A 9,581-nucleotide genomic window follows, 5' to 3' on the forward strand; every position below is an offset into this window, starting at 1 on the left:
GCCTATTTTTCCATCAGTATTCAGTAACAACACAGAGAATATAAGGGAGGAGTGGAAGCTCCCCCGCTCCACAAGCGTAAATAGTTATGTCTCGCTTAAATTATACTAGCGGCAAGGCTAGCGGTACGAGGGAGTTTCCGGCTCAATAGCGCCACCTACGATACCATTTAATGTCTCAAACGGAAATGCCTCGGTACTGCGCATTGAAGATGCGCGGTAGAAAAGCGAGACAAGTTTTGCCCCTCTTTCCACTCCTCCCCTATACTCTCTTTGGTAACAACATGTCGGACGCCGAAGACGATTTCATGTGCGACGACGAGGAAGATTATGATTTGGTATGATTAAAATTTAATAGAAAATTTAAATAGAATACTAAAGAATCGATAAAGTTAATCTAGTTTAATAAGTGGCAATTAAAAATTTCCGGTATTAAAAGCGTACTTACACCTTTAGCGCTGTCTGTGTCATAAGTACCGCTATAGACCGAGGCTTAAAGTTCGATTTAGATTATGGGCCTTTGTTTAATCCTACTTTTTTGGCTTTTTGATTTTTGCATTGTCTTAAAAAGTTAAAATTATTATTACAGAATCTTATAATATCATAATTCATAATGTAGTATTTTCAAACGCATCTTTAAACGTTTCTCTGTTAAATAATGCTAGTATGCTTTTGCTTTGGTAGTCATTTTTATTAATAACACAGTGAACTTGAAATTTCGAGTTTTACTTATTGATAATGACAAGTTGGGTTTTGTGAAGTGTTAATTACCATCTAATTTGATCCCAAATTTTGGGGGATTTGACAGAAAGTTTTCTAGTATTGTTTAATGATAAATTACTTGACACTGTCCAAAAATTTCTTCATAAACATTATAATAATGTCATTTTAATCATTGAAGCTTGTAGAGCGAGTGATTTGGTTGAAGATAAAATATAATCAATTGTTTTTAGGAATATTCCGAAGATAGTAATTCTGAACCAGATGTTGATCTGGAAAATCAGTACTATAATTCCAAAGCATTGAAGGAAGATGATCCCAAAGCCGCCTTGGCAAGCTTTCAGAAAGTGAGAGAACAATCAATGTCTTACTCTTACTCTGTTTTTTTTTTTTGTTTGACCCTGAAATAAAATGAGACATTTTACTTCTTCTTATTTAATTAAATATGTATTTTATTCTATAGGTTCTGGACTTGGAGGGAGGTGAAAAGGGAGAATGGGGGTTTAAAGCGTTGAAGCAAATGATAAAAATTAACTTTAGATTAGTTAGTATAATTTTTTTAACCTTTAAGAATAAGATAGTTTAGCAGCTTTTTTTTAACAAACTCTTAATTAAAACTGTTGAAGGCCAATTTTGATGAGATGATGACGCGGTATAAACAACTTTTAACATACATAAAAAGCGCCGTCACAAGAAACTATTCAGAAAAGTCAATTAACTCAATTTTAGATTATATATCAACTTCAAAACAGGTTTGCGCTCATTTCCCACCATTTTTCAAGCAGCGTTGCCAGACGTACTATAATTATAGTACAATTCGATAATTTTAAGAGTTTTTTCGAAGCGTACTATAATTTTGACGCTGTACTATATAGTACGCTAAATTCGATAATTCAGCTTAGGCGTACGATAATGTACTATAATTTCGAATTAAGCGGGAAATTGTACTAATCTGGGCACAAAAGTCTCGCTAGGTATAGAAAAAGGCGAAATAGGAGAGAGTGATACATGTTCATACCATAGATATAATACACTTAAGGCCAAAGGCTGGATGTGAGAAACGCTTGGAGACGTTATTTATCTATCTCCCTCCGTACCCTTGTACTGATTTTAGTGTAAATACAAGGTGAATCAGTACAACCGCATTGGTTTTACCGCTATTTTTGAGACGCTCAGAGCGTACGATAATTTTGGTTGAAAATCGATAATTTTTTGGCTTTGGTACGATAGTTTGGTAATTTTTATCTGGCAACGCTGTTTTCAAGTCAACTTTTTCGATCGAACATGATCATTCATTCATTCATTCTTAGATGGAGCTTCTACAGGAATTCTACGAAACTACTTTAGATGCCTTGAAAGACGCTAAAAATGATAGGTTATGGTTTAAGACTAACACCAAATTGGGGAAACTGTATTTTGATAGGGGAGAGTACACAAAATTAGCTAAGATACTAAAACAACTCCACCAGTCTTGTCAGGTATTTTCCGATGTAAATTCTCATCACCACACTAAATAAAGAGTCATTACGGGTGGTCAAACCTAAAAATATTATTTCCATTAATCACGTAGACCGATGATGGTTCTGATGACTTAAAAAAAGGAACGCAGTTACTAGAAATTTATGCCCTAGAAATTCAGATGTACACGGCTCAGAAAAATAATAAGAAGTTAAAAGTTAGTCTTCCAAAGAATTTTTTAGACCAAAATAGAAAATAAAATATTAACATATTTTTAATCACTTTTAAAGAAACTTTACGAACAGTCCTTACACATTAAGTCAGCAATACCACATCCACTTATTATGGGAGTCATAAGAGGTAATATGATATAAATTAATAAATCAACTCTCTTATATAATTATTCTATTATAATTATTATATATTAACATTGTTTTTAAATTTTAATTCAATTACAAAGAATGTGGTGGCAAAATGCACCTCAGGGAAGGGGAATATGAAAAGGCCCACACTGATTTCTTTGAAGCCTTTAAAAACTACGATGAATCTGGAAGTCCCAGGAGAACAACGTGCTTAAAATATTTGGTTCTTGCCAACATGCTAATGAAATCAGGCATCAATCCATTTGATTCCCAAGAAGCAAAGCCTTACAAAAATGATCCTGAAATTCTAGCCATGACTAACTTAGTCAGGTTAGATTCCCACCCAGCCATTCTTTCCCCCTCAGTTTGTTTCACAATATTTCATTTCTTTCAGCGCTTATCAAAATAATGACATAAATGACTTTGAAAAAATTCTCAAAACAAACCGAAAGAACATAATGGATGATCCTTTCATTAGAGAACATATTGAAGACTTATTGAGAAATATTCGAACTCAAGTTTTGATTAAATTAATCAAACCTTATACTAGGATCCATATACCATTCATTTCTAAGGTAATATATATATATATATATATATTCAACTTTTCAGAGTTTATTAATTAATTTATAAAACTAATATTAATTACACGTAGGAACTAAATATTGATGCAAATGAAGTGGAGAATCTATTAGTATCTTGTATTTTAGACAAGTAAATATATAGTTTAACTTTAATTTAATTAAAGTTAACAGGGTTCGTACGGAACCTGGATATCCTGGATAAGTCAAGGATATGGAAAATAGGGGAAAAGGTCAGGGATAAGTCAGGGATTTAAAACATTTTCCTAAAAAGTCAGGGATATGTCAGGGATTTTGTTTGGCATATCAAACCATTCTTCATGCAATGCTAAATATGAGCCAGGTGTGATGAAGTTGGCTCTGGTAAACACCTTAAAATGGTCAGGGATATTGCTAAAATTTGGTCAGGGATAACCTTGAAAAGTCAGGGATTTTCAATGTAAAAATTTCGTACGAACCCTGGTTAAGAAGATTAGATTTAATGTTTATTTTTCCAGCACAATTCAGGGAAGGATAGACCAAGTCAATCAGGTTTTGGAGTTGGATAATAAAACGCAAGGTGCCGCTCGGTATACCGCCCTCGATAAATGGACTGCCCAATTGGCTACTCTACATCAAACAGTAGTGAATAAAATGGCATAGCGCGAGCAAAAAACACACACAAACTATTAAAAAACAAACAAACAAATAAACAAAACTAAACTACCAACCAACTTACCACCAAGAGGGGGAGCAGTTATTAATTTTTAGGATGGGTTTTTTCCAACAAACAGACAGACTAAACAAATTCAACAACACAGAGAGAGAGGAAAACAAATATTCATTTGGTTGGATCATAAAAACCACGACGGCAGCAGCGAAGGTGTTAAAAGAATATATATATTTTGTGCCTGTGATTGAGAAATGACCAATGATGGATGGATGGATTTGGTCAAACAAAAAAATAAACATAGGTTCAAGTGTGATATTGTGCCATGCAGAAGTCGGGCATAAACAAGTCTCTTTATTTAATCCCCCCAACGCGTGATGCTAATCTTCTCTTCAACATTCAAGAGGCCTCATTCACTCGCTCGTTAACTTCCGGAAAAATGCTTACTTACTTAAGAAAGCAAAATTTAAAAACTACAAAAACAAAAGAAAAAAAAAGTGGATGGACAAAAAAAAAAAAAAAAAAAAAGATAAATCTCTCGGAAATAATTTTTTGTTCTTTCTATTATCAAGTTAATTTAAGTTTTGGTAAAAACGGATTTATGGGATAAGAACATCGGAGTTAGCGAATTCACTCCCCATCCTCGCATACTTTATTGAGAAACTTCGTCTGCTTATATTTTGACTCCACCCACAAATTCTGTATATAGCTACCTACTTCTAGAGATCGAATTTGTGGGTGGAGTCAAAATATAAGCAGACGAAGTTTCTCAATAAAGTATCCGAGGATGGTACTAGAGGTTAAAGCTACGATCCAACGTTCTTATCCCATAAATCCGTTTTTGGTTTTGGATTCCCTTTTTCAACCATAAATAATAAGAAAACGCTGCAAGAAAGAATATAGAGTTCTGCTATATATATATATATATGTATATGAAAAACATCTGCTTTTTGATAGTTAACGTAAAAAAGGGAAATTCAAATAATATGAAAATTGAAATATTATATTTTGATTTTTTAAAAAATAGAATGCAAACCAAAGTTCGCGGTTATTAAAGAAAAAGCAAATTGATTTAAATTAAATTAAACTAAAAATATGAGTTATTTAACTTCAAAAAAAAAAAAGTTACAAAACATAATCCTTACATTGAAATTATGTATAAAAAAAACAAACCAGTCCATCCTTAACGCGTAATTCTAATTAACAAAGGTGTCTAACTCTAATATCCTATTAATTTAAAAGTTTGGTCCTAATTTAATTCATTCCCACCATAAAAATTAATTTTTTTTTTTTCAGTTTTAAATTAACAAAAGTATATTATAATTAATTATAGACAGTTGACTTTGGGTATTGTTTATTTTATTTTTTTTTTCCTTGTTCTTGTTCTTGGACCTAAGTTATTTTGATACCAAAAAGAATTAAGAGACTCGTTTTAATATCAAATATTTTTATTTTGGAAAACGTCGCTGCAAATGAATATTGGATGAATATGATAAAGCTTTAAAAAAAATTGTACTAAAAATTCAATCTCCAAGAAGCAATTGTTTTTTTGTTTCCCCTTTTTGTACAATCATCTAAAAATTAGAAAAGGAAATAGGCCCATTGTAGCATTCAAAAAAAAATTAACTGCGATGAATGCGTATTTTAAGTTTGTCAGAGTTTTGAATAAAAATAAGCGAAACTATCAAATTCCTGTATTTGAAATAAGCCTAGTACCTGTACTTCGAAGTATCCCGTCTTTGTGCTTAGTTTGCGCCCCCTGGTTTGCGTCTCCTTAATATTCAGAATTTTCAGAGTAAGTGATAATTCTTAGATTTAAAAATAAGAATTCTTATCATTTTGACGCAGTTCCATGCGCTGCAGCTTCGACTGCAGGATGCCATATTGGGCTGGAAAGCCGCCAATTGGGCTTCTTCTAAAAAATATTGGCTGGAAATAAACGGGTTGGCTGTAGGCTGGAAATTGGGCTTGTCGGGGTTTTTCTTTGGCTTTCTGTACTTAAAATACCGCCAATAGGGGAAGATCATTAGAATGTCCAAAAAACTGAAAAATGGTGCTGTCAAACCTTTTGAGCGGCTTATAATTCGTCAATTCATGATTAAATAAAATGGTTTCATTTTGTCTTGGGTTTTAAAAATGGTGTCAGTATGTAATATGCATTGAAATTTCTAAAAGAAAAACCAATTCCAAATTTTCACGATAAATTTTTGGCTTGTTTTTGGACTGGATTGTTTAGATCTTAGTCAGTTTTTGGGCTTCTTTTCGAAGTATAGATTGGCGGTTTTTTGGGCTTGTTTCCAATTTGATTTTGGCGGGTTGAAGGTTTTCAATCTGGCATCCCTGTCGACTGCCGCCATTTTGATTCTTGAAACAGGAACATGATTTTTTCTCCTCAGGTTGAATTTCGCTTATTAACAAACGCAATTAGTGTATTTAAAACGCACGACAAACAAGCCAGATCTTTACTTTGTAATATCATCGGTGAGTTGGTTAATTAGAAATAAATTCTCGCGCTCGTAGCGTGTATAAATTCTGACGAGTTAAGCCTTGGTCATTAAAACATGGCCGGTGTTGCTGGAAACATTGCGAAATACACTGGAAAATTGGGTATCGCGTTAGCTAGACACGGTTGCGCTAATAGACCATTTTACCACTTTGTAATTGTACCGAAAAAGAGAAACATGGAACCGGTACCCTTCGAAGTGATTGGATCTTATGACCCAATGCCAAATGAAAGAAACGAGAAACTCATAGCTATCAATGTTGAAAGACTCCGATATTGGCTTGGTCAAGGAGCCATTTGTAGCCACGGAGCTGGGGATATCTTAGGATTGGTTGGATTACTTCCCTTAACGCCTTATGTATACATGGAAGCGTGGAGAAACCGGAAAGAAGTTAAGATTGCGGATTCCGAAGAAAAATCAACGTCTTAGAACTTTAGTGCTTATGATGTTTCCAATCAGAATTTTGTAAAACATCTAATATAGCTGTAGAATAAAGTGTGTTTCCAATGTTTCCAGGTGTCTTGAACTTCATTTATTGTAAATCTGAATCCCGTTTTTTTTTTTTTTTTCGATTTTGTTGGCTTTTATTAGGGAAAAGGTTATATCTCACGGAAGCCTACAAATGCAAAGAGGTGTGGAATCAAAGATTAAAAAATCATTTAGTCTCAAAAGTCAACTTAGATGACTATTTTGTGGAACTTAATAAAAAATTTGCTGCTAAGAGAAAAGTTGGCTGTGTAGATGTTGACTTGGTAAAAGATCAGACATTACAAAGTTATGTACAATCCGTTATGTATGGGCGGGGCCTATATCAAACTTATCTTCCATCAAATATAGCTCTACTGAGCATGCGCGAAGTTCGTAGCATTATCAGTGCATTGGGAATGGGCATCTACCGTAGAAACTAGAAACAGTTGTTCAAGCAGACGACAGCCTAATCACTACTCCAGGAAATAGTAACACTACTACTAAAAAATATAGTTCTTGAGTCTTATAGACAGGCCCATACATAACGGATTGTACATCCCTTTAAAGGGGCTGGCCGGAGCTGTTGGGGTGAAGGGGGGGTCAAACTGTTGGTTAGCATATTGCTTACCCGCCCACCGCGACGGTGGCGCCATTCCTTATGGCCAAAGAGCTGAGTGTTTTCCCCCTGAACTAAGGGCGGACTTCACCCCAACAGCGCCGGTTAGCCCCTTTAAATATGATCAAATTGATCCTAAAAATCTGTACAATTTCAGTTCACTTGTAGTGTAAATAATGCGGATCATTTTGAGGAATTAGAGAATCTACTGCATAGGTTTAGGAGGTCCAGACAAACAGTTCATACTTTAGAGTCAACTCATTATGCATTTGTCAATCTATGTTTGACCTATGAGAAATTTGACCTTTTGCTTAAAATATTAAATGACCGGAACAATTATGGAATTTTTCCATCAAACTTTTCATCTAATTTGATAATGAATGAGCTTTTAAAACGTCAAAATTACAGAGGTAGTTATCGTCTCAGTGTAACACTGTCAAATGAAACTTTGACTCTGAGCCAAGTACTTTTAATATATAATTAGATGCAGCAAAAGTGGCTATACTTATGATGCTTCAAGAAGACATTAGCAACCCCATTAGTCAAAGACTAGCCCTTCATTCCTGCTTGTCATATCTTAAAAACCCTCAACCAGAACCATGGAACCCTATTGATGAATCTGAAACCAAGAAAGAAGAAAATACAGAAGATGATGAAGATGTTAGTTTAAAAGAAAATTAAAATTTATTTAATTGGCCTTATTCCTGATCAACGCCACCGAGGCGTAGCGGCGACTTTTGGAACTCTAATAATACGGTAGCCAATTACAGGTGGCGGTGGAGTCGATGGATGTTTTGTTGATCTTTCTGAATCATGTGAATAGCCAAGGCTTAACAAGCGATATGGTTTCAAAAGTATTAAAAGTTGATTTTACCTTTCTTATTCTGTCTAATATTATGAAATAAGACTTTCGGAGTAAGTTTTCATTCGATTTTGGTCTATTTGGAGATTATTAGGTTAATAATAATTAGTTAAAACGTGTTTTTTGAAGTTGAAGCGGTAATAATCAAAACATAGAAAATAACAGATCTCCATCAGAGTACGTAGACTCCAGCGCCACCTGTAATTGGCTACCGTATTATTATAGTTCCAAAAGTCGCCGCTACGCCTCGGTGGCGTTGATCAGGAATAAGGCCAATTCTTGTTAATAAATTTTAATTAGTTTAATTCTCTTGTTTAAAAAAAACTGTAGGTATATGTCAGGGTTCCGTATCTAACAAATCCTTACTTTGATGACCATTTTGACCTGACAAATCCAAATCATTTAATTGGGAAAACTCTTTACTTTGTTGGGAAAGAGTTTCCCGATGTTATTGGCAGAAGTTCCCAAATTATTGGATTAGGTCTTTATGAGAAGTTTGAAAAATCAGCGCAATTACTGGAAAATTTTGTAAACCTGAAAGAGCAGAAACCAATTTTGTTGACTGAGGCGGTGAGGAATTTTGGGATTGAATCTACCTGTCTTAAGAACTACTGTAATTGGCAAGCCAATCAGATGCAGCTAAAATCTGGTGACGTCACTGACGGGCACTCTCCTCGGGGTCTTACCAAAAATGACGTCATCAGATTTTAGCGACATCTGGTTGGCTTGACGATTACAGTAGTTCTCAAAGTCACCGCTATGGGTAGGTGGCGCTGATTAGGAATAAGACCGCTAATTAGGTCAAATCTCTATAGGTGACCAAGTTTAAAGAGTCTTTAGATACTTCAGAGGTTAAAGATGAAGTCAAATCAAACTTATTGAAGACTTTAGACGCGTTAGAATCATCTGGACTAACCAGTAATGATAGTTTAGAAGATAAGGTCAATGAAAAGTTAAAGGAAATTACTCAGTTTGAAAAAGAGGATATTGAAAACCAAAAGAAACAGTTCATAAAATGGGAGGCGGATCGAGATCAAGCTTTAAAGAGAGAAATGGAAGAGTTGAGACGAAAAGAGAGAATCGCTTTTATTAAAGAGAAAAAGAAGGAATTACTAGAGAAAGAACAACTTTTATTTTTCTTTGAAAATTGGAACAAGATTGAAATGGATTTGGCTGAAATTGAAGAAGAAGAAAAGAATAAACCAGTCACCCACGAAATTGAGGAGTATGTTCCTCCCGAAATTATCAAGAAAAGACACGGTTAAGATGTGATGTATGATTGTAGGAAAGTGAAAAATGTGTAGTAGTAGTTTTGTAAATAAAATAAAATAAAAAACATCAACCCATCAATTTAATAAAAAGTT

At 34.2% G+C, this 9,581-nt stretch overlaps 3 protein-coding genes across 6 annotated transcripts; all 3 read left to right on the top strand.

Moving 5' to 3' along the window:
* The first annotated feature begins 28 nt into the window (after positions 1-28).
* On the top strand, positions 29-5,456 carry alien (COP9 signalosome complex subunit 2 alien). Of its 4 annotated transcripts, none has more exons than XM_089867933.1 (11): positions 29-335; positions 951-1,064; positions 1,181-1,261; positions 1,341-1,469; positions 2,028-2,207; positions 2,288-2,392; positions 2,466-2,535; positions 2,636-2,867; positions 2,932-3,112; positions 3,193-3,251; positions 3,616-5,456. In XM_089867933.1, the coding sequence occupies exons 1-11, from the start codon at positions 171-173 to the stop codon at positions 3,758-3,760; spliced, it is 1,461 nt and encodes a 486-aa protein (XP_089724059.1). In that variant the 5' UTR covers positions 29-170; the 3' UTR covers positions 3,761-5,456. The 4 variants fall into 4 exon arrangements, with proteins under 4 accessions (XP_089724059.1, XP_089724061.1, XP_089724060.1 ...); XM_089867935.1 differs by having other exon boundaries at positions 2,028-2,195; XM_089867934.1 differs by having other exon boundaries at positions 1,344-1,469.
* Positions 5,457-5,918: 462 nt separating this feature from the next.
* On the top strand, positions 5,919-9,559 carry LOC149692236 (uncharacterized). Its single transcript, XM_089867937.1, has 6 exons — positions 5,919-6,248; positions 6,863-7,023; positions 7,513-7,765; positions 7,840-8,015; positions 8,548-8,787; positions 9,033-9,559. The coding sequence occupies exons 1-6, from the start codon at positions 6,146-6,148 to the stop codon at positions 9,480-9,482; spliced, it is 1,383 nt and encodes a 460-aa protein (XP_089724063.1). The 5' UTR covers positions 5,919-6,145; the 3' UTR covers positions 9,483-9,559.
* Positions 6,247-6,782, top strand: mRpS16 (mitochondrial ribosomal protein S16). The gene has a single exon (XM_089867938.1). It carries the CDS (start codon positions 6,329-6,331, stop codon positions 6,698-6,700), a length of 372 nt encoding a protein of 123 aa, XP_089724064.1. The 5' UTR covers positions 6,247-6,328; the 3' UTR covers positions 6,701-6,782.
* Positions 9,560-9,581: the final 22 nt, after the last annotated feature.

This window comes from Phalangium opilio, unplaced genomic scaffold (genome assembly GCF_054372755.1).
Source record: "Phalangium opilio isolate 3A_F unplaced genomic scaffold, DU_Popi_V2 ptg000024l_1, whole genome shotgun sequence".
NCBI classification, from domain to species: Eukaryota; Metazoa; Arthropoda; class Arachnida; order Opiliones; family Phalangiidae; genus Phalangium; species Phalangium opilio.

Coding starts and splice junctions, on each gene's coding strand:
- alien (XM_089867933.1), top strand. CDS start 171: ATGTCTCAAACGGAAATGCCTCGGTACTGCGCATTGAAGATGCGCGGT. Junction 2,393..2,465: donor AAAATAATAAGAAGTTAAAA/GTTAGTCTTCCA, acceptor TCACTTTTAAAG/AAACTTTACGAACAGTCCTT. Junction 3,252..3,615: donor GTATCTTGTATTTTAGACAA/GTAAATATATAG, acceptor TTATTTTTCCAG/CACAATTCAGGGAAGGATAG.
- LOC149692236 (XM_089867937.1), top strand. CDS start 6,146: ATGATTTTTTCTCCTCAGGTTGAATTTCGCTTATTAACAAACGCAATT. Junction 7,766..7,839: donor AAAACGTCAAAATTACAGAG/GTAGTTATCGTC, acceptor ATATATAATTAG/ATGCAGCAAAAGTGGCTATA. Junction 8,016..8,547: donor ATACAGAAGATGATGAAGAT/GTTAGTTTAAAA, acceptor AAAAAACTGTAG/GTATATGTCAGGGTTCCGTA.
- mRpS16 (XM_089867938.1), top strand. CDS start 6,329: ATGGCCGGTGTTGCTGGAAACATTGCGAAATACACTGGAAAATTGGGT.